Source organism: Oncorhynchus tshawytscha, linkage group LG13, assembly GCF_018296145.1.
Source record: "Oncorhynchus tshawytscha isolate Ot180627B linkage group LG13, Otsh_v2.0, whole genome shotgun sequence".
Taxonomy (NCBI): domain Eukaryota; kingdom Metazoa; phylum Chordata; class Actinopteri; order Salmoniformes; family Salmonidae; genus Oncorhynchus; species Oncorhynchus tshawytscha.
Window position 1 is genome coordinate 61,110,010 of NC_056441.1, and position 27,295 is coordinate 61,137,304.

At 46.0% G+C, this 27,295-nt stretch overlaps 1 protein-coding gene across 1 annotated transcript in view; it reads right to left on the reverse strand.

Annotated features, from left to right (window-relative positions):
- LOC112266105 (neurobeachin a) overlaps positions 1 to 27,295 on the reverse strand; it is a 255,505-nt gene that overhangs the window by 56,918 nt on the left and 171,292 nt on the right. Inside the window, exons 38-42 of the mRNA XM_042296092.1 lie at positions 19,773 to 19,890; positions 19,486 to 19,588; positions 15,485 to 15,600; positions 11,031 to 11,143; positions 1,016 to 1,156 (exon numbers count right to left, since the gene is read on the reverse strand). Coding sequence (XP_042152026.1) covers positions 1,016 to 1,156; positions 11,031 to 11,143; positions 15,485 to 15,600; positions 19,486 to 19,588; positions 19,773 to 19,890 — 591 coding nt within the window. The remainder of the gene's footprint in view (positions 1 to 1,015; positions 1,157 to 11,030; positions 11,144 to 15,484; positions 15,601 to 19,485; positions 19,589 to 19,772; positions 19,891 to 27,295) is intronic.

The following is a 27,295-nucleotide window of genomic DNA, read 5'->3' on the forward strand; positions in this document are numbered from 1 at the left end:
GCTGGTTAAGAGTACCTTGAATTTTAACCAAAAATCTCAAATTCGGACTCATCAGACCAAAGGACAGATTTCCACTGGTCTAATGTCCATTGCTTGTGTTTCTTAGCCCAAGCAAGTCTCTTCTTCTTATTGGTGTCCTTTAGTAGTGGTTTCTTTGCAGCAATTCGACCATGAAGGCCTGATTCACGCAGTATCCTCTGAACAGTTGATGTTGAGATATATCTGTTACTTGAACTCTGTCAAGTATTTATTTGGGCTGCAATTTCTGAGGTTAGTAACTCTAATGAGCTTTTCCTTGGCAGCAAAGGTAACTCTGGGTCTTCCTTTCCTGGGCGGTCCTCATGGTAGCCAGTTTCATCATAGCGCTTGATGGTTTCTGTGGCTGCACTTGAAGAAACTGTCAAAGTTCTTGACTGACCTTTATGCCTTAAAATAATGATGGACTGTCATTTCTCTTTCCTTATTTGAGCTGTTCTTGCCATAATACGGATTTGGTCTATCTTCTGTATACCACCCCTACCTTGTCACAACACAACCGATTGGCTCAAACGCATTAAGAAGAAAGAAATTCCACAAATTAACTTTTAACAAGGCACACCTGTTAATTTAAATGCATTCCAGGTGATTATCTCCTGAAGCTGGTTGAGAGAATGCCAAGAGTGTGCAAAGCTGTTATCAAGGCAAATGGTGGCTACTTTGAAGAATCTCAAATATAAAATATATTTTGATTTATTTAACAATTTTTTGGTTACTACATGATTCCGTATGTGTTATTTCATAGTTTTGATGTCTTCAATATTATTCTACAAGAAATAGTAAAAATAAAGAAAAACCCTTGAATGAGTAGGTGTTTCTAAACTTTTGACTGGTACTGTACGTCTACACTCAAATGCCTAAAATCAGATAGAAAGAACGTAGAAATGATAATGATAATGAAAAAAATCAACAACCCACTTTTGCAGGTATAAGGGTACAAGGAATAGGGTATTGGGTGGATGGGGTATAGAGTACGTACTATCCTGAGGAGCCAGAGCAGGGTGGAGTTAGCAGTGGAGTAGTGGGTGTTGTAGTGATATGGGGGGGTCTGGTCCTCTTCCCATGTCTCGTAGCGCTCTGCATAGAACACTGCACGCTTCGGGTTCAATGCTCCAATTGGCTGAGGGAGAAACAGGAAGACAATAAGTTATATACAGTAGATAGATCATATGATGTTCAGTATATAACTGATGTTTAAGATTTCGTAGACAGGCAACTCCTAGAGCAGGTGGTCAAACAAACGGCCCCCTGGGCCAAATGAGGCATTTGAATGTGTCCTGCCGTGTTGTCATGGTAAAAAAAACTCCACAGCCCTCCAGGAGTTTAGTAAGATCTACTATTGATATTACAGTAATTAGTTGGTCAATGGATAAATCAAGAAATACATGACTTTACAACCCAACTGTTGGCCTTTGATAGAGTGTTTCATTCTTCCACCATAACTCTGGAACAGAGGCCAAGTCAATATTACATTCTGGATCCCAGCCTCTCTGTACTTTGCCGACACTGTGTCCCAAATAGCAACCCATTCCCAATATAGAGTACAACTTTTGACCAGGGCCCATAGGGCTCTGGGCAAAAGTAGTACACTCTCTAGGTAATAGGATGCCATTTGGGATGGGCCCTACACCAATAAGATGACACTGAGACTCACTCTGGGTCCCAAGCCTTTGCTTTCTCATGTGTTTTTAAAGGCAATCTAATTAGTCTATTAAAATTGATTTAGTGGAGGTTAAATTGCTTTCTCTGTCTTTTCAATCACCCTGGCCCACAGGCAGGCCTTGGAGATACATTGGCAGTCAATATTAATACACTCAGTGCTAAAGATACAGTGGGTGTGTGTGTGTGTGTTTTATGCATGAGGCAGCCATATCTTGGATTGACCACAGGAATCATGGGAACTCCACCCCAACAAAGCCCTTGATGGCGCAGGAGAACAAGGCTGACATTTTACGTATTCTTAACAAATTGTGTTTTTTTTTCTTTGCATTTTTTGTAACTTATTTTGTACATAATGTTGCTGCTACCATCTCTTATGACCCGAAAATAACTTCTGGACATCTGAACTGCGGTTACTCACCACGGACTGGCAGAATCCTTTTTTTTCCTTTAACGAGTCCGTGAATGATTTACTGTTTTCCCGGAAACATGCCCAGATCCCCGTCATTTGCGTGAAGAGAAAGTGGGGAAAAAGGGGCCAGAGGCAGGGCTGCCTTCTGAGAATTCGTAGGCGACTGAATAAACCACCACTTCCTTCCATTCTGCTAGCAAAATAAAATCGATGATCTACGTGGAAAATTAAACTACCAATGGGTCATTCAAAACTGTAATATCTTATGATTCACAGAGTTGTGGCTGAACGACGACATTATCAACATCCAGCTGGCTGTTTATACGCTGTATCGTTAGGACAGAACAGCGGAGTACTATGTATGTTTATAAATAACAGCTGGTCCACGATATCTAAGGAAGTCTCAAGGTTTTGCTCGCCTGAGGTAGAGTATCTCATGATAAGCTGTAGTCCACAGTATCTACAGTTGAACTCAGAAGTTTACATACACCTTAGCTAAAATACATTTAAACTCAGTTTCACAATTCCTTACATTTAATCCTAGTAAAAATTCCCTGTCTTAAGTCAGTTAGGATCACCACTTTATTTTAAGGATGTGAAATGTCAGAATAATAGTAGTGAGAATGATTTATTTCAGCTTTTATTTCTTTAATCACCTTCCCAGTGGGTCAGAAGTTTACATTCACTCAATCAGTAATTGGTAGCATTGCCTTTAAGTTGTTTAACTTGGGCCTCCCGGGTGGCGCAGTGGTTAAGGGCGCTGTACTGCAGCACCAGCTGTGCCACCAGAGACTCTGGGTTCGCGCCCAGGCTGTCGTAACCGGCCGCGACCTGTGGGGCGATGCACAATTGGCCTAGCGTCGTCCGGGTTAGGGAGGGTTTGGCCAGTAGGGAAATCCTTGTCTCATCGCGCACCAGTGACTCCTGTGGCGGGCCGGGCGCAGTGCGCGCTAACCAAGGTTGCCAGGTGCACGGTGTTTCCTCCGACACATTGGTGCAGCTGGCTTCTGGGTTGGATGACGCTGTGCGGCTTGGTTGGGTTGTCTCTCCCGAGCCCGTACGGGAGTTGTAGCGATGAGACAAGATTGGATACCACAAAAAAGGGGAAAAATAAAATAAAATAAATAAATAAATAAAAATAAGTTTAAAACATGGGTCAAATGTTTAGCTTCCACAAGCTTCCCACAATAAGTTGGGTGAATTTTGGCCCATTCCTAGTCAGGTTTGTAGGCCTCCTTGCTCGCACACACTTTTTCAGTTCTGCCCACAAATATTCTATATGATTGAGGTCAGGGCTTTGAGATGTCCTTAAAGCCATTTTTTTTCCCCACTCATGATGCCATCTATTTTCCTCCAAACATAACAATGGTCATTATGGCCAAACAGTTCTATTTTTGTTTCATCAGACCAGAGAACATTTCTCCAAAAAGTACAATCTTTGTTCCCATGTGCAGTTGCAAACCGTAGTCTGGCTTTTTTATAGCAGTGGCTTCTTCCTTGCTGAGTGGCCTTTCAGGTTATGTCGATATAGGACTTGTTTTACTGTGGATATAGATACTTTTGTACCCGTTTCCTCCAGCGTCTTCACAAGGTCCTTTGCTTTTGTTCTGGGATTCGCACCAAAGTACGTTCATCTCTAGGAGACAGAATGCATCTCCTTCCTGAGTGGTATGACAGCTGTGTGGTCCCACGGTGTTAATACTTGCGTACTATTGTTTGTACAGATGAACGTGGTACCTTCAGGCGTTTGGAAATTGCTCCCAATGATGAACCAGACTGGTGGAGGTCTACAGTTATTTTTCTGAGGTCTTGGCTGATTTCTTTTCATTTTTGCATGATGTCAAGCAAAGAGGCACTGAGTTTGAAGGTAGACCTTGAAATACATCTACAGGTACGCCTCCAAATGATAAATTATGTAAATTAGCCTATCAGAAGCTTCTAAAGCCATGCCATCATTTATGGAGCTTTCCAAGCTGTTTAAAGGCACAGTCAACAGTATGTAAACTTCTGACCCACTGGAATTGCGATACAGGGAATTATAAGTGAAATAATCTGTCTGTAAACAATTGTTGGAAAAATGACTTGTGTCATGCACAAAGTAGATGTCCTAACCGACTTGCCAAAACAGTTTGTTAACAAGAAACAGTTTGTTAACAAGACATTTGTGGAGTGGTTGAGAAACGAGTTTACTGACTTCAACATAAGTGTATGTAAACTTCCGGCTTCAACTGTGCCAAGAGAGTTTTCATCTGTACTGGTCGTAGCTAACACCGCACTGAATGAGCTGTATTCCGCCATAAGCACACAGGAAAACGCTCACCCTGAGGCCGCGCTCCATGTAGCTGGGAACTTTAATGCAGGGAAATTTAAATCCGTCTTACAAAATTTCTATCAGCATGTTTAATGTGCAACCAGAGGGAAACAAAACATAGGGACCACCTTCACTCCACACACAGAGACGCATACAAAGCTCTCCCTCGCCATCCATTTATCAGGTAACCTGCCTAAATGACTACTGACCTGTAGCACTCATGTCTGTAGCCATGATGTGCTACCAAGACTATTTGTAGTGCCTCCCCCCTTTTACACTGCTGCTACTCTCTGTTGTTATCGTTGATGCATAGTCACTTTAATAACTCATGTACATATTACCTGAACTGCCCCCACACATTGACTCTGTACCAGTACCCCCCTGTATATAATCTCGCTATTGTTATTTTATTGTTGCTCTTTAATAACTTTTTTTTCCGTATTCTTACTCATATTTTTTTTAACTGCATTGTTGGTTAAGGGCTCGTAAGTAAACATTTCACTGTAAGGTCTACACCTGTTGTATTTGGCGCATGCAACTAATGCCATTTTATTTCATTTAATTTGATTCAGACAAGCTGCAGCTAGTTGTGAGACCAATGACAAAAAAATACAATTACTTTAATATAAAATCATTAGTAACTTGCCGTTACTCCAGAATTCCCATGGCTGGAGTTATATAAGTGTTACAACACAAAAATCTGCTTTCCAAATGGAATTTTATTCACTATATAATGCACTACTTTTGACCAGAGGACCCTGGATATATAGTGAATGGTGTTCCAAATGAGATGCAGCGTGGACTGTCTCGTCATCTTCATTATGTTCCCACAGCCCATACCTCTCTCTATGTGGCACAGAACACATGGCATTAGTAGGAATGTTTGACTTGCGCTCAACTCTCTCCCTCCAAAGCAACTGGTCACGTCTGGTTTCCTCCTCCGTTCCTTTCTTTCCTCTCCAACATAATGACCGTCGACATCAATGTTAGCATGATGAGGGAGAATGGAAGAGAAGTTTATTGAGACCTGCTGAGATTTACGGGGTGATAATAGGCTGTGGCGTCTGGGGCCGGCTGTGATTGGGCTGTTGGCTACAGGAAGTCAGACAGGTTGTTAAACGTCCAGGAGGAACCAGGCTGGTCTCAGTCAGCTTAGCCCAATCATAGCTGCAGCTGGATGGCACAGACAGCTAATAGGACGGACTGGGTTTCAACAGCTAACATGGTCTCACAGCTAACATGGTCTCACAGCTAACAAGGTCTCACAGCTAACATGGTCTCACAGCTAACGTGGTCCCACAGCTAACGTGGTCTCATAGCTAACATAGTCTCATAGCTAACATCGTCTCATAGCTAGCATAGTCTCACAGCTAACATGGTCTCATAGCTAACGTAATCTCACAGCTAATACGGTCTCATAACTAACGTAATCTCACAGCTAATACGGTCTCATAACTAACATGGCCTCACAGCTAACATGGTCTGACAGCTAACATGGTCTCAAATCTAACATGGCCTCACAGCTAACATGGTCTGACAGCTAACATGGTCTCACAGCTAACATGGTCCCACAGCTAACATGGTCCCACAGCTAACATGGTCTCATAGCTAACATAGTCTCATAGCTAACATCGTCTCATAGCTAGCATAGTCTCACAGCTAACATGGTCTCATAGCTAACGTAATCTCACAGCTAATACGGTCTCATAACTAACGTAATCTCACAGCTAATACGGTCTCATAACTAACATGGCCTCACAGCTAACATGGTCTGACAGCTAACATGGTCTCAAATCTAATATGGTCTCACAGCTAACGTGGTCTCATAGCTAACGTGGTCTCACAGCTAACATGGTCTCACGGCTATTATGATCTCATAGCTAACTTGGTCTCACAGCTAACGCGGTCTGATAGCTAGCTAAGAACCCCAAATACAAAGAGACTGTCAATATGAATATTTCCATTAAACCCAGCAGCGCGGAAAAACTGCGCAGACAAACGGTTAAAAGCAGCAGGTGGACGTCATATCGCCACAGAACATCGGCCGTCTTTTTCTTTTCATTTCCAGAGTTGTCTACATGTTGAATTGCGACCGTTCGTCAACACACAGAAGGTGATTTACTGCGCATGGCTTATGTTGGTTATAGTGTGTCTTGTCTATTACCTCTTACCGGCTTCCTCTGTCACCAAAACAGACAGCTCTTAGCCTATAAAAAGATATGGGGGCTTTAGCCTGCTAAACTAGCTCATTAGTAAGACATTAAAAAGCTGTTAACATGGTAGATAGTGTTGGGTCTTAAGTGACCATAAGGCCCTTCTAAAGTTCTAAGCCTTTCACATGCATGCAGCACCATCAACCTGGCACCCTATTCCCTATATAGTATACTACTTTTGACCATGGTCCATAGGGTGCCATTTGGATAACAAAAATGTTTGGCTAGTTCACTCAAACAAAACAACAAACATCTCTGGTTATACTCCGACCTTCTCTGTTGTTGATGTGTGACAACTAGCTACCTAGCTAACTTTGCTACAACGTGGTATTTCATTGATTTCTTGACATAAACACACTTTAAAGCAACCAGGCATGTTAAGTGTGTTGATTCTAGTAGCAACTAAGTTACTTAAGGTTAATTGATGGAACCATGTTGCTAATTTTTGATGCTAATGTTAGCAAGCTAAAGTGCTAAAGATACTGTGTGGGAGATAGGGATATAGGGTCCTCCTCAGAAGTTGTGCACTATATAGGTAATAGGGTGCCATATGGGACTCCCTTCCGTGGCTGGTTAGTGGGGTAGAGTACTGACAACAACAAAAAATTCTCTACCTTTCCTAACACACAGTAATCACCAGCTCCCTATTCCCAGGTGGTTATGTAAATACAGGACATGAGAAGGAGACAATAAAAACAAGTGCTTTAGACAGCTCTGCATTTAGCTCCTTCTGAGTTCACTCCCATAAGTAACACCTGACCTAGTGATATCTACCTTCACCACAAAACAAGACATGATCAAACCTCGCTGTTGGATTATAGGGCTGTCACATGCTACACTAGATAAACCACTCATCACATGTAATTAGGATCATTCTCTGACTGCAGAGAGTAGAGACCCCAAAGTGGAGGATCCAAGAGGAGCGCGTGTGTGTGTGTGTTGGTGTGTGTACATGTGCATGTGTGTGCATGCGAGTGTGTGGAACACAGAGAAAGAGAAAGTTCTGCAGTTCGTGTGGTAATATCTAGGCTAACTCCCGAGGAGACACACATACTGCGTTTTATATTTAAATGGAAATGACATCACGGTACAGTGCAGCGGAACTGTCAGGAGGAGTCACACTTGTTTTCTCTCTGGGGATTGTCAGAAGAAGCACCTTGAACAGCTACAATCTAGTTCTTCAGAGTTCTTCATTTGGGTGGTTTCTCTCATGGTATAGGATTTCTGAAGTTCAGTTGCAATCTTTAAAACATTGATACAGTGATGCACGACTAGCACAACTAAATCTCCAGAGTTGTCTATGTAGCTAGCTACATTCCTAACATTCGCTACGACATACACAATAAACTTTTCAGCAACAACTTTTGTTAACTCTTTTAAAAACATGAATAAGATTTGCTACAACAACTAAGCAGAGAAGGCAAATGAATGTAACTTCACAATAGTAAACACAGTATAATAGCGTAGCTGCCCTGCGTTCATAAGCACATATATGTGCACATTATGGTCCTGTGTGGCTCATTTGGTAGAGCAAGGCACTTGCGAACGCCAGAGTTTGCTCTAGATAAGAGCGTCTGCTAAATGACTAAAATGTGAAATGTAAATATATCAACTTTTCCAAGGGCGCTAGATGTCTTGGAGCCATTGAAAACGTGAAGGGTTCTGGTTCATAAGGTTGCAGGTCCGAAGACCACCACGGACAAGCTCCCACTACCTCTCCGTTTCATAACAGTAGCTATGAGGTAAAGTAGATCAGGTACATATGTCTGCTGTCACTTCACAGCTTTGGCTGTTCCTCCCTGAGAGAAGTTTTTACAGAGTCGGTGTCTTCCTTTCAGAGACACACAAAAGAAGGTAGAACAACATCCGTGATAAAGCTCTAGATTGTTAAGAAGAGCACGCTCAGTATGCCTTCATATAGGATTATCAGCGTTTCCACTCCATCAACTAACAGGTATGAGGAGATGAGCTTCCCTTTCCCATCAGCCACCTGTCAGTCAGCAGGAAATAATCATTAAAGCCTAATGAACCGCTCCACCACACAACTGTACCGCTGACATAGCGGGTGTGTGTGTATGGTTGTGTGTGTGTGTGTGCTCCACAGGCCTGTGATCTGACAGTAGGAATGCTCCACTACGGGCCTGAGGCAGAGAACACTCTGTTCAGTTGGATTTAACACGGATGACTTGCTGACTGATCAACAGGTAAATTGCAGGCATGTGCAGGTGTGTGTAGGTGTGTGAGAGGATTAAGTGGTGTATCATCCAGGAGCTATAGGACATAGCCTGCTGGTACTGGCACCCAAAATATCACTGGATGGCTGCTTCCCAAATGGAACTGTATTCCCAGCATAGTGCACTAGTTTCGACCAGCACCCTATAGGGCCTGGTCAAAAGTAGAGCACTATATAGGAAGATGTTTGTGTTTCAGAGTAAGGTAGTTTTGCATGACTCTGTTCAAAAGACTTACTGTATCTCTCAGAGTTCCTCCCTATTTCCTCACCCCCCCCCCCTGCTCTTTATCTAATCTGTTTATATATTAGAGAAATCAATCCCCTTCATTCTAGTTCAGTCCTTTACTAGCGGGTACCTCTGGAGGTAGAAGCCCTGGGGTTGGAGGTGTGTGTACATGTGTGAGTATGTGTGTGTGTGTGTATGTGAGCCCTGGGGTTGGAGGTGTGTGTGTGTACATGTGTAGTATGTGTGTGTGTGTGTGTGTGTGTGTGTGTGTGTGTGTGTGTGTGTACGTGTGAGTGTGTGAGCCCTGGGGTTTCAAGGACAACTGTCAGGAGACAGAGGCCTGTGAACTCATGGTAATGAAGGCAGCTCAGCCTGTAAACAGCATGGGAGGATGTCACTGGAATACATTACAATACATAACTGTCTCCCCGGGCCAGAGGGCTCGGGCTCTTTCAGACACACACACACACACGGCCCACCTGGCTGTGTACAGACTGAAGCCGCCACAGGGTGACAAGAGCAGAAACGACAGCAGGAAGACACAGGAAAGCTGCGTGTGTGTATGTGTGTGTGTGTGTGTGTGTGTGTGTGTGTGTGTGTGTGTGTGTGTGTGTGTGTGTGTGTGTGTGTGTGTGTAGACCTGCTGCCAGAGTGAACACTGAATTATACTGGATCACCCACTATACTACCTACCTGAACAACTCAAACCAAATGTTGTCTTTTTCAATTCCAACAGGGCTGAGTAGAAATTTTCACACAGTGACTTTCTAGACTGGCTGGGTGAAACTGGTATAAACCAAGTGCAGAGAAGACTACCCTTACAGACTACTGTTAGGAGGGAAGTGTATTCACTGACATTATCAGTACACATACCTACCAGGGTGCTTAAGTTGTGGTTATTTCTTGTTTTCATCGTGAATCTCTCTCATTCCTATACCCTCCTTCCCCCTTCCTGCTTTTCCCTCCTTCCCTCCTGGCTTTCCCCTCCTTCCCCCTGCTTTCCCCTCCTTCCCCCTGCTTTCCCCTCCTTCCCCCTGCTTTCCCCTCCTTCCCCCTGCTTTCCCCTCCTTCCTCCCGGCTTTCCGCTCCTTCCTCCCGGCTTTCCCCTCCTTCCCCCCGGCTTTCCCCTCCTTCCCCCTGCTTTCCCCTCCTTCCCCCTGCTTTCCCCTGCTTTCCCCTCCTTCCCCCTGCTTTCCCCTCCTTCCCCCCTGCTTTCCCCTTCTTTCCTCCCTGCTTGTCCCTCTGCTTCCCTCCCTCCCTAGCAAACATTTGTCTGGGATCTGAGGCGAAAATTGGTTAAAAAAAACTTTTGTGAAAATGAAGCTCAGAGAGTCAGGGAGTCGGCACTTTGAGGGCGAAAGGGAACGGGGTAAGGAGGGAGCGATAGAGTGAGAGAGAAGGAAAGCTCAGACAGGAATGAGATTGTTTTCAGGTCAGTGAGTCTGTGAGTTGTAGAGAGATAGAGAGAGAGAGCTGCTAGGAAGTTAAACAGGGCCAGAAGCCCTCATCATACAGACACTAAAAACTCTCCTACTGTTGATGGTCGAGGACAGTACCATGCCAAACAGAGCATAGACACTTGAACATTCAGTTTGTGCCTACAGTACCAAACAGAGCAGAGACAGTTAAGCTGCTATTCCAAGGTTGGGATCTGTTAGGATGTTATGTTTGCATTCCAAATGGCACCCTTTTCCCTATTTAATGCACCACTTTTGACCAGAGCCCTATTGGGACTGGTCAAATGTAGTGATTCCTATAGTGAATATGTGGTATTCCAGTGTTAGGACCAGCGATGATGTTAAACTATCAGTTCCGTCTCTACATTCCAGGGCTGGGTTCAGACTGAGCACATGATGTATGCATTATGATGTCTGCAAATTCCCTTGCTGACTGAGACCCTCACCACTCCTGTGCTTACACACCCCCCAAAATGACAGTACCTTGGAGAGATCTCTGAAGTTGCCCGGCAGGGTGAGGTCCAGCTCTTCGGACTCGTAGTTGGTGAGAACCCAGGGAAACACGGCGTACTGGTTCAGATCATTGTAGGTCCTCCCTACAGACAGACAGACAGAAGTCTGTTAGATAAGTTCTGTGAGAGAAAAGAGGGGATGAGGTGGGGCAGGGGAGGATGTGTGAGGGATGAGATCTGCGGGATACAGGGGAGAACTGTGGGGTACACACAACGCTTAGGTTACTTTGGTGACCCAGCATGCAACATTCCATCAGAGCATTCCATCAGACTCTTCTCAGGTCAGCTTCCTGTTTCTGACAGAGTAACTTCCTGTCTGGGAGGACGACACAGCTGCTAATATAGTCCTCAGTCTGCTCTCTGTGTGGAGGCCTTTGCGTGTGTGTGTGCCTCTGACCCTATTACAGGGGCTGAGTCACTGGCTTGCTAGTGCTCTCCCATGCCCTCACTAAGAGGGGTGCATCACGTCGTTCCAGGCTTTTTTTCTCGCTATACTCGACTTGAGTGGGTTGAGTCACTGACGTTATCTTCCTGTCCGGTCTTGCACCCCCTCGGGCTTGTGTGGTGGGGGAGATCTTTGTGATCTGTACTCAGGGCAGTAGCAGTGCATGGGTAAATTCACTGGGGAAGCCAAGCCAGGGGAGAAAAAGCCATATTACAACCTGTGTTGTGATAATAGTGTTGTTTGCTCTATAACCTGATAGTTCATTTGCATGGCGACCGTGATATATAGGCATAAAGCTGAAACAATAAAAATACACAATTATATTTTTTCAACTTGAAATTTGATGACTTTTCCCTGAGTGACCCCAACATTAGAAAAAGTGAAACATTCCCTTTGTTCATATTTCCATGAAAGCTGTACACCACCAGGGTACAACGATTGTCTTAGGGTCATTTTTAACCTGGCAGTTGTCAAAAAATATACACACCACAAAAACCACAAAGACACACACAAACACATGAGAAATTGAGATGATGTGTGCTACTGATTGAACAAAACTAAAACTTTCTTGACATGTGCAGCATCTCCCCTCCACGACCCCGCACATGACTCAATGTAACGTCTGCGTTGAGAGTCGGGAAGCAAGTTCAGGGAGTGAGTGTTTTAATAAATAAACAAAACAGTGAACATGAAACACAAACAACGCACCAACATGAGTCATTAACACCTGAGGAAAGAACCAAGGGGAGTGACAGATATAGGGAAGATAATCAAGGAGGTCATGGAGTCCAGGTGAGTGTCATGAGGCGCAGGTGCGTGAGACGATGGTGACAAGCGTGCAGGATAATCAGCAGCCTGATGACCTAGAGGCCGGAGAGGGAGTATACGCCCATGGTTAGGAGCGAAGGGGTCTCCTGACATGGTATATATGAAGTGTGTGTGTGTAGTGTGTATACTGTATGTAGTGTCTATATGTAGTCTGTGGTGTATGTAATTACAAAGATATAGAACTGTTCTCCTAGTCACCGTGTTGTCGTTGAGCACGCCTCATGTGACACCACCAGGCTAGCCTCCTGATTGGACATCCTGTGGTGGTTACCATGGATACTTCAGCCATGGCAGTGCCCACATGTCGTTGTGATACCTTATTTTTCCCCTTCAGTGGGATTTCAGATGGAACCCTAACTCAGCCATGAGAACCAAGAGGAGTTCCTCAACATTCCATGTCGCCACAAGTCCTCTCTAATTTACACTGCTATGGACTGGTCCAATCAGAAGACACTGTTATGGGCTGGTCCAATCAGAAGACACTGCTATGGGCTGTACAATCAGAAGACACTGCTATGGGCTGTCCAATCAGAAGACACCACTATTAGCTGGTCCAATCAGAATGCACTATTGTGAGCCGGTCCAATCAGAGAACAGAGCTATGGGTGTGATGGTGTGATATCAACAACTTATTATAAAGCAGTATTACAAACTAGCAGCAAACCCACAACAACCAGTCAAACAGGACAGGAGACCACTATCAGCACTGACACAATCGTTTTAATAAACTAAACCTATTTTAATCAAATTATGCATTAAATCACAAATTTCAATTGAATCCAAGGTACTGCAAGATAGACATTCAAAACCCTTTTCCTTAGTTTAGTGTGAGATGATGTGCAGCAGTGTGATAGGTGTTTGGTTTGAAGTGAGTTTTGTTTGGTTTGTAGACAGAGAAGATTCCATGCTGCACTCCAAGCTGACGGTTTAGAGTTTAAACAGCAATACATTTTTCTTCTAACAACACTATGGTGTCACACACAAAACATGTATACACACACACACACACACACACACACACACACACACACACACACACACACACACACACACAGTACCTCAGTGAAAGATGAGGCTTGACCTGAGGCTGCAACAAAGATAATGCTACAGCTATTTCATCTTTACAGAGCTATCAGTCACACAGCAGCACTCTGCTTCCTGAAACACATCCAAGCCAAAATCTACCAGCCTCCCATCCTCCCAGCCCCCTAGCCTCCCATCCTCCCAGCCCCTCGCCTCCCATCCTCCCAGCCCCCTAGCCTCCCGACCTCCCAGCCTCCCAACCTTCTAACCCCCTAGCCTCCCATCCTTCCAACCCCATAGCCTCCCATCCCCCTAGCCTCCTAGCCCGCTAGCCTCCCAACCTCTCAGACTAGCCTCTCTGCTCTACTCTGCAATGTTCTGCTCTGTCCCCAACGTAACCGCATCCTATAACCTCTCATACTCCCAATCTTCTAGCTTCCCTGCTCTACTCTGCATTGCTCTGCTTTGTCCCCAACCTCTTGGCTCTGTGTGTCCCTGGGGGCTACCCTTACTTCCTCTGACAGAAACACGTCATACCCAAATAGGGATGTTAAAAATGCAAATGATAATGTACTAGATTAGTACACAGAAGTTCCCACAGCAAATAAGATGGCTGCTGAGTGTTTAATGTAGTTTAATGGAAGGGTGGTTCTGCTGCTGCTGTGATGTATAGACAATCATTAGGGTTAGATCTGGGTGTTGTGAATGGTACATTATGATGCTGGGTTAGTGTTAGAGTGGTTAAGGCGATTGTAAGTCACTCTGGATCAGAGATTCTGCTAAATGACCAAAATGTAAATGCTGAAAATGATGACACAATATGGAAGTGGGTTAGGGTAAGAGCAAGGTGTTACAGATCTAAAATCACACACATGCCCCGGGGTGATGCACACCGTTCATTCCCAGAGCTGCTGTAACAGACTGGGTTCGTACCCAAGTGTCCTGCATGTCACAAGACTGCACACTGAGCTTAAGCCTAGGCATTCGCTTGGGGAGATAATGGTGTGAGTAGATTTATCTCTGCTGTAGCCTGTTCCTGTTCTTCAGTGAGGGTGTAAGAGGGAGAGGGGGGTCCTGTATGTGAGGGTGTATGGATGAGACAGGAGTGAGGGTTTAAGAGTGTAGGAGGTAGATCGGGATGGCAGTGTGGTGTGGTGTGGGTAGATGTGTCAGTGCTATTCTAGGGTGGTGGTGTAGGGAGAAACAGAGGTGAGGGGGTGAGGTGGGTGTGAGGGTGCAGGGGGGAGACAAGGGTGGTGGTGTGGTGCATTGTGGGTAGAGTTCCAGCGTGTTCTGAAGTGTCAGGATGATACACACACTCTGAAGTGTCAGAATGTTAATACCAGTAGAATAGTGTTTAATTAGAAGAGCACTGGCTGCACGTTAACACCTCTCTTCCTCTCCTCCACCACCCCTCCTATCCTTCTTCTCTTCCCTCCATCCCCCTCATGTCTTCCACCCCACCTCCCTGACACTTTTGGCAGCTCAGGTCATTACCACACATTTTTAATGAATTTCCACCATGTTTTTCTGTCTGCCGTACATCTAATTAGATGACAATAATGTATCGAACTCACGCCACAGATAAATATAAATATGCATGACTCTGCAGCGAGCGAGGGAGCGAGGGATGTGACACCCCACAGAGAGGAGTGGTGCGCCAGGCGCTCTCGTTTTCCAGTTAGTCACAGTTCAGATCAGAGAGGCGACAAAGACGTGTGCACGCACACACACACACACACACACACACACACACACACAAACAACCCCTAATTATCCTGGAGGATGTGTGATCTTGCTTCCATTTTCCTTCTTTTCTTTCTTCAAATAAAAGTCCTGTTCTTCCACATGAACAGTGAAGTGTAGGCTACCTACAGTACGAACAGTATTACTGCTTACGAGTGAACTGAACACTGAACAGAGCATCCCACTCCTTAAACAAAGACAACTTACCTGTAGGCCCTGAATGGCATGTTTTAACAGTCAACAACAACATACACTACATTCATCTGCTCAACACAACAACATGGATCCCTCCAAGATGAGGGGGAGAGGGCATAGGAGAGAGGGAGAAATGGAGGAGGGAAAAGAGGAGAGAGGAGGAAAAAGGGAGGAGAAGGGATGCTGACCTGCGATGGTGTTGAGGAACATGAGGTACTCGAAGTTGGAGATCTCCCTCCTCTGCCAGCGCTGGGTCATGTTGGATGACTTGAAGAGCTGCCGGGGCGTCGCCATGGAGATACGCCTGCACAACAACAGAGGAAGAAAAACCTTAGGTTGTATCCAAAATGCCACCCTTTTCCCTATGTAGTGCACTACTTTTGAACAGGGCTCATTCAAACCAATGAGGTTTATGTAAGGGGTTTGAAAGTGTACTCAAGAAACCAAAGTGTACAACCAGACAGACATTGACCAGCTAAAGACCAACACTCCCAGAAAGGCAATCATTCAGTCAGAGCTCAGAGCACCACACACTGGCACAGTGTGACAACTTCATCCGCATGTGAAACTGGAGCATTCTACTGCCATGACCAAAGTGTCAGAGTCCTGCAGGCCTTGATGTGACTTCAACTCAACACATGGTGAGAATCAAGAGTTGGATGGAGGCTGTTTCTAAAAAAGCCTCACACTCTTAATGTCAAGTTATAGGCCAGACCATAGTCTGGCAAACAATAGCTAATAATAGCTAAAACTACTAGCCAATCAATAGCTAACACCAATTGCTAACACTATACCAAACAATAGCTAACACTAGTTAACTGACTGATAACTAACACTAGAATAGCTAACAATACTAGCTAACACTAGCCAATAGCTAACACTAGCAGATTGCTAACACTAGCAGATTGCTAACACTAGCTGACAGCAGATAGCTAACACTAGCCAGTCAATACAGTGCCTTGCGAAAGTATTCGGCCCCCTTGAACTTTGCGACCTTTTGCCACATTTCAGGCTTCAAACATAAAGATATAAAACTGTATTTTTTTGTGAAGAATCAACAACAAGTGGGACACAATCATGAAGTGGAACGACATTTATTGGATATTTCAAACTTTTTTAACATATCAAAAACTGAAAAATTGGGCGTGCAAAATTATTCAGCCCCTTTACTTTCAGTGCAGCAAACTCTCTCCAGAAGTTCAGTGAGGATCTCTGAATGATCCAATGTTGACCTAAATGACTAATGATGATAAATACAATCCACCTGTGTGTAATCAAGTCTCCGTATAAATGCACCTGCACTGTGATAGTCTCAGAGGTCCGTTAAAAGCGCAGAGAGCATCATGAAGAACAAGGAACACACCAGGCAGGTCCGAGATACTGTTGTGAAGAAGTTTAAAGCCGGATTTGGATACAAAAAGATTTCCCAAGCTTTAAACATCCCAAGGAGCACTGTGCAAGCGATAATATTGAAATGGAAGGAGTATCAGACCACTGCAAATCTACCAAGACCTGGCTGTCCCTCTAAACTTTCAGCTCATACAAGGAGAAGACTGATCAGAGATGCAGCCAAGAGGCCCATGATCACTCTGGATGAACTGCAGAGATCTACAGTTGAGGTGGGAGACTCTGTCCATAGGACAACAATCAGTCGTATATTGCACAAATCTGGCCTTTATGGAAGAGTGGCAAGAAGAAAGCCATTTCTTAAAGATATCCATAAAAAGTGTTGTTTAAAGTTTGCCACAAGCCACCTGGGAGACACATGTGGAACAAACATGTGGAAGAAGGTGCTCTGGTCAGATGAAACCAAAATTGAACTTTTTGGCAACAATGCAAAATGTTATGTTTGGCGTAAAAGCAACACAGCTCATCACCCTGAACACCCCATCCCCACTGTCAAACATGGTGGTGGCAGCATCATGGTTTGGGCCTGCTTTTCTTCAGCAGGGACAGGGAAGATGGTTAAAATTGATGGGAAGATGGATGGAGCCAAATACAGGACCATTCTGGAAGAAAACCTGATGGAGTCTGCAAAAGACCTGAGACTGGGACGGAGATTTGTCTTCCAACAAGACAATGATCCAAAACATAAAGCAAAATCTACAATGGAATGGTTCAAAAATAAACATATCCTGGTGTTAGAATGGCCAAGTCAAAGTCCAGACCTGAATCCAATCGAGAATCTGTGGAAAGAACTGAAAACTGCTGTTCACAAATGCTCTCCATCCAACCTCACTGAGCACGAGCTGTTTTGCAAGGAGGAATGGGAAAAAATGTACATACCCCAAGCGACTTACAGCTGTAATCGCAGCAAAAGGTGGCGCTACAAAGTATTAACTTAAGGGGGCTGAATAATTTTGCACGCCCAATTTTTCAGTTTTTGATTTGTTAAAAAAGTTTGAAATATCCAATAAATGTCGTTCCACTTCATGATTGTGTCCCACTTGTTGTTGATTCTTCACAAAAAAATACAGTTTTATATCTTTATGTTTGAAGCCTGAAATGTGGCAAAAGGTCGCAAAGTTCAAGGGGGCCGAATACTTTCGCAAGGCACTGTAGCTAACTCTAGCCAACTGATAGCTAACAATAGATGTGTGTTTTGTGGTAATTAATGACAGAGTGTAGGTAAGGTGAAGGGACTGTCGTCCGTCTCCTTCTGTCTATTTTACTGTGTGGTCAGTGGTCAGAAATGCAGGCAGGTTGCAGTTCTGTGCTATAGACTTCACTTAGAGAATTAGATCAGTTCAGTCAGGGTCAATGACCACTCACTCCAATGACAGGAGCAATGGGATTTAGAATGTCTCTGCTGCAGGCAGGGTCAGCTGCTGCCAGGGCCGGCTCCACACTCCACCACACAAAGGGGTTATGTGGGGAGACTAACAATACACACCCTGAAAATAAATTGGACACATTGCATTACACAATACTACTCTGGAGCTAGTAAGATTGCAATTCCTCATCTAAGACCAAACAAAATGTTTCATGAACTAAAAAATGTAAATGTGTGTGTATGTGTTTGCATGTGAATGTAGGTGTGTGTGTGTTTGCATGTGAATGTAGGTGTGTGTGTGTTTGCATGTGAAAGTAGGTGTGTGTGTGTTTGCGTGTGAATGTAAGTGTGTGTGTGTGTGTGTGTGTTTGCGTGTGAATGTAAGTGTGTGTGTTTGCGTGTGTGTTTGCGTGTGAATGTAAGTGTGTGTGTTTGCGTGTGTGTTTGCGTGTGAATGTAGGTGTGTATGTGTGTGTGTGTTTGCGTGTGAATGTAGGTGTGTGTGTTTGCGTGCGAATGTAGGTGGTGTGTGTGTGTTTGCGTGTGAATGTAGGTGTGTGTGTGTGTGTGTGTTTGCGTGTGAATGTAGGTGTGTGTGTGTGTGTGTTTGCGTGTGAATGTAGGGTGTGTGTGTGTGTGTTTGCGTGTGAATGTAGGTGTGTGTGTGTGTGTGTTTGCGTGTGAATGTAGGTGTGTGTGTGTGTGTGTTTGCGTGTGAATGTAAGTGTGTGTATGTGTGTGAATGTAGGTGTGTGTGTTTGCGTGCGAATGTAGGTGTGTGTGTGTGTGTGTGTGTGTTTGCGTGCGAATGTAGGTGTGTGTGTGTTTGTGTGTGTTTGCGTGCGAATGTAGGGTGTGTGTGTGTGTGTGTGTGTTTGCGTGTGAATGTAGGTGTGTGTGTGTGTTTGCGTGTGAATGTAGGTGTGTGTGTGTGTTTGCGTGTGAATGTAGGTGTGTGTGTGTGTGTTTGCGTGCGAATGTAGGTGTGTGTGTGTGTGTGTTTGCGTGCGAATGTAGGTGTGTGTGTGTGTGTGTTTTGCGTACGAATGTAGGTGTGTGTGTGTGTGTTTGCGTGCGAATGTAGGTGTGTGTGTGTGTGTGTTTGCGTGCGAATGTAGGTGTGTGTGTGTGTGTTTGCGTGCGAATGTAGGTGTGTGTGTGTGTGTGTTTGCGTGCGAATGTAGGTGTGTGTGTGTGTGTGTTTGCGTGCGAATGTAGGTGTGTGTGTGTGTGTGTGTTTGCGTGCGTGCGAATGTAGGTGTGTGTGTGTGTTTGCATGCGTGCGAATGTAGGGTGTGTGTGTGTTTGCATGCGTGTGAATGTAGGTGTGTGTGTGTGTGTGTAGATGTGTGTGTGTTTGCGTGTGAATGTAGGTGTGTGTGTGTGTATGCGTGTGAATATAGGTGTATGGTTTACCTGGCTTGTGGTAGGCCATAGCTGGTTCCTACTCCGACCCTGGGTAGACTGTAGACCACCTTCTTCACTGTTGCCTGGTCTGGGAAGTTAAACATCACTGATGCTGGGAGGAGAGACAACAAAACTGTATTCATTCTATGTTAAAATGGTTAAGAGAAGCAGTTTATTACATATCATCAATGGCACCCTATTCTCTATGTAGTGCACTACGGGCTCTGCTCCAAAGTAGTGCACAATATAGGGAATAGAGTGCCATTTGGGACGTAGTGAGTGTGTGTGATGCTTACTCCTGTTGGCCATGAAGACCTCCAGGCCAGTGTTCTGGAGCAGGTATCGCCTGGAGAAGACCGCTCTGATCTCACTGAACATCCATTTACCATGCAGACCCTCTGAGTATGCCAGGACCTGCAGAGAGGAGAGGAAAAGGGGGGACAGGAGGGGAAAGAGACCACACAAAGGTTGTACATTGTGACAAACACAGAAGAGGTGCTATGTTGCAGCAAGGTTGTAAACTTATATTGTCTCTAAATATTCTATTTCCCACTCCAGATTCACCTCTGTGTCTTTAACACCTATTTCAGATGGTCTGCAACCCACAACCAGGGTGTAAAAAAACAGAAAGAACAGGCCTTTGGGTTACACCGATCAACACCAACACAAGGAGAAGAGATGGTGAGAGAGGAGAGGGAAGAGGAAAGGAGAGGATTAAAGAGGAGAGGGAAGAGGAGAGGAGACGAGAGGGAAGAAGAAAGGAGAGGAGACGAGAGGAGAGGATGAGAGAGCAGAGGAGAGGATGAGAGAGCAGAGGAGAGGGAAGAAGAAAGGAGAGGGTTAGAGAGGAGAGGAGAGGGAAGAGGGAAGGAGAGGGTGAGAGAGGAGAGAAGAGGAAAGGAGAGGGAGGAAGAGGAGAGGAGAGGTGCGGGAGGAAAGGAGAGTGTGAGAGAGGAGAGGAGAGGGAAGAGGAAAGGAGGGGATGAGAGAGCAGAGGAGAGGAGAGGGAAGAATAAAGGAGAGGGTTAGAGAGAAGAGGAGAGGGAAGAGGGAAGGAGAGGGTGAGAGAGTAGAGGAGAGGAGAGGGAAGAAGAAAGGAGAGGATGAGAGAGAAGAGGAGAGGGAAGAAGAAAGGAGAGGATGAGAGAGTAGAGGAGAGGAGAGGGAAGAGGAAAGGAGAGGATGAGAGAGCAGAGGAGAGGGAAGAATAAAGGAGAGGGTTAGAGAGGAGAGGGAAGAGGGAGGAAGAGGAGAGGAGAGGAGAGAGAAGAGGAAAGGAGAGAGAAGAGGAAAGGAGAGGGTGAGAGAGGAGAGGACAGGAGAGGAGAGGATGAGAGAGGGAAGAAGAAAGGAGAGGATGAGAGAGGGAAGAAGAAAGGAGAGGATGAGAGAGGAGAGGAGAGGGAAGAGGAAAGGAGAGGGTGAGAGAGCAGAGGAGAGGAGAGGGAAGAAGAAAGGAGAGGGTTAGAGAGGAGAGGAAAGGAGGGGGTGAGAGAGGAGATGAAAGGAGAGAAGAGGAAAGGAGGGGGAGGAAGAGGAGAGGAGGGAGGAGAGGAGAGGAGAGGGAAGAAGAAAGGAGAGGGTTAGAGAGGAGAGGGAAGAGGGAAGAAGAAAGGAGAGGGTTAGAGAGGAGAGGAGAGGGAAGAGGAAAGGAGAGGATGAGAGAGCAGAGGAGAGGAGAGGAGAGGGAAGAATAAAGGAGAGGGTTAGAGAGGAGAGGGAAGAGGAAAGGAGAGGGCGGAAGAGTAGAGGAGAGGAGAGGGAGGAAGAGGAGAGGATTGAGAAGAGGAAAGGAGAGGGTGAGAGAGGAGAGGAGAGTAGAGGAGAGGAGAGGAGAGGAGAAAGGACAGGATGAGAGAGGGAAGAAGAAAGGAGAGGATGAGAGAGGGAAGAAGAAAGGAGAGGATGGGAGAGGAGAGGAGAGGGAAGAAGAAATGAGAGGATGAGAGAGGAGATGAAAGGAGAGGAGAGAGAAGAGGAAAGGAGGGGGAGGAAGAGGAGAGGAGGAGAGGAGAGGAGAAGAGAGGTGTGGGAAGAGGAAATGAGAGGGTGAGAGGAGAGGAGAGGGAAGAGGAAGGGAGAGGATGAGACAGCAGAGGAGAGGAGAGGGAAGAATAAAGGAGAGGGTTAGAGAGGAGAGGAAAGGAGGGTGAGAGGAGGGGGAGAGAGAGCGATGAAAGGAGATGAGGGAGAAGAGGAAAGGAGGGGGGAGGAAGAGGAGAGGAGGAGAAGAGAGGAGAAGATAAGAGAAGAGAAGAGATGAGAAGAGGTAAGGAGAGAGGAGAGGAGAGGAGAGGAGAGGAGAGGAGAGGAGAGGAGAGGAGAGAGGAGAGGGAGAGGAGAGGAGAGGAGAGGAGAGGAGAGGAGAGGAGAGGAGAGGAGAGGAGAGGAGAGGGAAGAATAAAGGTGAGGGTTAGAGAGGAGAGGGAAGAGGAAAGGAGAGGAGAGGGAAGAGAAAGAAAGGGAAGAGGAAAGGAGAAGAGAGGAGAGGTGCGGGAAGAGTAAAAGGAGAGGGTGAGAGAGCAGAGGAGAGGAGAGGGAAGAAGAAAGGAGAGGGTTAGAGAGGAGATGAAAGGAGATGAGGGAGAAGAGGAAAGGAGGGGGGAGGAAGAGGAGAGGAGGAGAAGAGAAGAGAAGAGAAGAGAAGAGAAGAGAAGAGAAGAGAAGAGAAGAGAAGAGAAGAGAAGAGAAGAGGAGAGGAGAGGAGAGGAGAGGAGGAGGAGAGGAGGAGAGGAGTGGAGAGGAGAGAGGAGAGGAGAGGAGAGGGAAGAATAAAGGAGAGGGTTAGAGAGGAGAGGGAAGAGGAAAGGAGAGGAGAGGAGAGGTGCGGGAAGAGTAAAAGGAGTGGGTGAGAGAGCAGAGGAGAGGAGAGGAGAGGGAAGAAGAAAGGAGAGGGTGAGAGAGGAGATGAAAGAAGAGGGTGAGAGAGGAGATGAAAGGAGAGGGTGAGAGAGGAGATGAAAGGAGAGGAGGGAGGAGAGGAGAGGAGAGGAGAAGAGGAGAGGATGAGAGAGCAGAGGAGAGGAGAGGGAAGAATAAAGGAGAGGGTTAGAGAGGAGAGGGAAGAGGAAAGGAGAGGGTTAGAGAGGTGAGGAGAGGGAAGAGGAAAGGAGAGGGAAGAGGAAGGAGGAGAGGGAGGAAGAGGAGAGGAGAGGAAAGGAAAGGAGAGGGTGAGAGAGGGAAGAGGAGAGGAGAGGTGTGGGAAGAGTAAAAGGAGAGGGTGAGAGAGGAGAGGAGAGGGAAGAGGAAAGAAGAGGATGAGAGAGGGAAGAAGAAAGGAGAGGATGAGAGAGGAGAGGAGAGGGAAGAGGAAAGGAGAGGATGAGAGAGGAGAGGAGAGGGAGGATGAGAGAGGAGAGGAGAGAGAGGGGGAAGAAGAAAGGAGAGGGTTAGAGAGGAGAGGAAAGGAGAGGGTGAGAGAGTAGATGAAAGGAGAGGAGAGAGAAGAGGAAAGGAGGAGGAGGAAGAGGAGAGGAGAGGTGCAGGAGGAGTAAAAGGAGAGGGTGAGAGAGGAGAGGAGAGGGAAGAGTAAAGGAGAGGATGAGAGAGCAGAGGAGAGGGAAGAGGAAAGGAGGGGGAGGAAGAGGAAAGGAGAGGAGAGGTGCGGGAAGAGTAAAAGGAGAGGGTGAGAGGAGAGGAAGGGAGAGGGAAGAGGAAAGAGAGGAGAGGTGAGAGAATAAGAGGAGAGGTGAGGGAATAAGAATGAAGAGGGTGAGAGAGGAGAGGAAAGAGGAAAGGAGAGGGTGAGAGAGGAGAGTAAAGAGGAAAGGATGGGGGTGAGCAAAAGAGAGGAGAGGGGGATGAGGAGAGGGGGATCATTAGTGTGCAGCACCTCTAGGACAGCAGGTCTACCAAGGGAGATCAAGAGAGGCCTTCGTGACAGGTGAGAATGATCCCCCTAACACACCTCCCTCTCTCCTTCCCCCCTTCCTCCCTCCTTCCTCGTCCAACACTGTCTGAGCCCTTGGGGCGGCCTAGTCTCCCCAGGTTACAATCACACACATTCCCATCTTATCAGTGTAGCTGGACACAGACAGAGACAAGAGAACCAGCCAGGGAGGTGTGCGAGAGAGAACAGCCGAAACACAACACACAGAGAGGGGATGTAGCTCAAGCCTGACTGACAGTCCAGGGGGGAACGAGGGAGGGAGGCAGAGTGAGATGTTGGGCTGGGGAGGTTAGGTCCAATGCTAATGCTCATTTAAAACAGTGACAAGCAGGAGCAGAGGAGGAAAGGAGGGGAAGGGGGGAGGGGAGGAGAGGAGAAGGGAGAAGAGGTGAGGAGAGAGGCAGTGGTGCCTTAATTTCTCCCTGGAATAGCTGTGGCTCGACCTACCTGCCACATCAAAGTCTCTGGAGCTCAATTAGAAGTGGATTAGATGGAGAGGAGTGGAGTGAAGGGAGGAAGGTGGCAGGTGGAGGAAGCGAGGGAGTGAGAAGTGGAGGGAGTGAGGGAGGGAGGGAGAGGTGGTGGAGGGAGGGGTGGTGGCATCTTTGTTTCTCCTCCATGTGCTGCCCCAGGTTGACAAATCAGCAACCCCAGACTCTAACAGTTGTCATAGAGACAGACTGTCTGCTCAGAGAACGCCTGTAGTATGGAGCTGCTGAGGAGGAGGAAGAGGAGAGGAAAGATGGAGAGAGGGAGAGGTGGAGAGTGGGGGGAGATGGAGAAAAGGAGAGATGGGGAGAGGGAAAGGTGGAGAGAAGGAGAGGTAGAGAAAGGTACAGATGGATGAATGGAGAGATTGTGAACAGATAGGATGAAGAAAGATGAGAATATGCAGAAACAACTGAGAAATGACAAGAGAATACTATTATAATGCATGGCCTGATCAACCTTACATTAAAAACTATAGGAGCGGGTGTGTCTACCTGGATGTAATAACCCTTCCTGGTTCCTCTTGTCTGTTGCTGTGACTGGGAACAGAGAGCAGGCAGGCCAGGCCACAGGGCTAAATACAGAGCAGGCCAAAGGCCTCACCAGCAACAACACACAGGCTAAAAAGCCTCCGCTTCAAACAGCCCACATCAAAACATTATGTCAGAACAACAAAGCCTTGGTTTAAACCAACAAGCAGTGAGGGGCCCCTGTAGACTGAAGGCTTGACAAAGCCCAGAGAGAAAGGGGCCCCTGTAGACTGGAGGCTTGACAAAGCCCAGAGAGAGAAGCAGCTGTAAGAAATGTAATTTAATGAACCTGTTTGCTGAAGCTGTCAGAGGTGTCAGAGCTGAAGAGCGATTGGGACACAGCCAGCCGGCCTACCAGCCAGCCAGTCAGCCAGCACCCAGTCACAGACAGTCCTGCCCGTGTGTGTGTGTGTGTGTGTGTCTGCCCAGTCCTGCCTGCCAGCTGGAGACTTCGGCCCCAATCTAATCAGCCCACCACCAGGAAGGATGACCGGGGAGGACCAGGCCCCTCCAGACCCACCCCGCGACTCCTCCACCCCGCCCCCCCTACTCACCCCACTACCCGCCTTGTCACCCGCCCTGCTCTGCTCTGCTCACAGGCTGTCACACTGCAGGGGGAGCGAGGTGGGGCTGGGGAGGGGCTGGAGACGGACAAGCCCTTTGTTTCCATGCAGGTTCCTCCCCACATACACACACGCACACACATTAAGATCCCATGGTGTGTGTGTGCTGGTCTCTAAGCTGGGTGGAGATCATACCTCTCCTATAATGACCATAATGCAATTGAACATTTCTGTCTTTTGTTTCCTGTCCCTGTGTGATGTGACAGAGGGTGGATAGCTGCACTGAGCCTGTGGAATATCACATCAGTGTGGAGAAATATTGTGACAGCTGAAATTAGGAGAGACATATGTGACAGCAGTGTTTAGGCTGAAGCTCACATGGAATAACATAGAAAACATCACATAGACATAAATAGAACACTACATTTAGTTTTCAGAGTCCAAAGCAGCAACTGGTCTTCATTTGGTTCATTGGTGTTTTAGCATACTGTCCTATGCTGTGACTGACATTAACCCTGTACTGTCCAGCCTTATTGAACAGCACACATTTATAGTATTTATTCATTAATGTCAATGTGACTTTCATTACAGTTTTTCTCAATTGCTAAAACACTAAAACCCATTGGCTGAACAAAGTTCTCAGTTGCCTGGACTCATTTAGCTAATTATGCAGTCTGTTGTCAATACCTTAAACCATTTCACATGATAAAACACCATTTGCAGATGTCACTTAAGACTTTTCAGCAAAACTCTAAACACATTCTCATTCTCAAAACACATTCTGCACTCTAATGCACATGTCATCCATACTGGTAAACACAAGTGGAAACAATCAAATACAAATAGAGAATACATGTCATTGATTGAACACAACCATTCAAAATTGATTTAACCTGTTTCAAATGATGCGACACAACCAATATAAGCCAGTTCAGAGAGCGAACAGGTTGTTGAAGGTGGGAAGGAGAAAGTCTGAGAATGGATAGAAGAAACAATGTGAGAGGACGAGGACGAGTGCGTATGGGAGGTGGGCGACGAGGAGGAGGAGGGCAAGAAAGAGGAAGAGGACGAAGGGGAAGAGGAAGACAAAGAGTGGACATATCTGATGAAATTCGAGCAACAGTTATAGACCATGTTCTTGTCCATGGACTGACAACGAGGGAAGCAGGACTTAGAGTGCAACCCAATTTTAGCCGATTCTCTGTGTCCACCATAGTAAGGACATTCAGAGAAGAGAACAGGTATAGTATACTACTGTATTTTTGTAATTGCAAATTTACTGTACTACACTATATGCAGCTGTTTCAATAGACATGTGTACAGTTAATCACTGTATGTATTGTACTGCATGAATATGTTTTGTAACTGCACAACTACTTTTTGTAGAATTGCAAGGCTGCCACATGCAGGTGGAAGGACAGCTATATTCACTCAGGACCAAGAGGCCGTTATAGTTGGCATGGTCCTTCAAGATAATGCAATACGACTCAGAGAAATCCAGGAACGAGTGATACAAGACAACACACACTTCCAGGGAATCGACAGTGTGAGCATTTCCACAATTGACCGTGTCCTCCATCGTAACAGGATGCGAATGAAACAAGTATACAGAGTACCGTCTGAGCGCAACTCACCAAGGGTGAAAGAACTGCGAGCTCAGTATGTGCAAGTAAGTGTACATTCAGAAACATTTACTGTAATCCAGATTGTCTACAGTACTAACACATACTATGTGAATGACATTACTCTCCAGTACATACAATGTTTGTGAATCAGAAGCCTAATTGTACTCTACAGTATAGCACTGTCTCTGTACGACTTACAAAATCCTACATACATTATATTGTATTTCTACACAGACAATATTTGCCTTGGAATCCTTGGACAGACCTCATGAGTTCATCTTTGTCGATGAAGCAGGCTTCAATCTAACAAAGAGGAGAAGGAGAGGCCGAAACATGATTGGACAGCGGGCCATTGTTGAAGTCCCTGGTCAACGAGCTGGCAATGTCACAATCTGTGCTGCTATCAGCAACCATGGTGTTCTACATCACCATGTTACACTCGGGCCCTATAACACCCAGCACCTTCTAAGATTTATTGCCAATCTAAGATAATTTTATTTGAGCAGCAGGTTCAAGAGCAGCAGGGTCAAGAGCTAAATAAGAATCCCATTCCCACCTATGTGATAGTGTGGGACAATGTCAGTTTCCACCGAGCTGCTCAGGTAAGGGAATGGTTTAACATCAATGGGCAGTTTATGAACTTGTACCTCCCTCCATACTCGCCTTTCCTGAATCCGATTGAGGAGTTTTTCTCCTCTTGGAGATGGAAAGTATATGATAGAC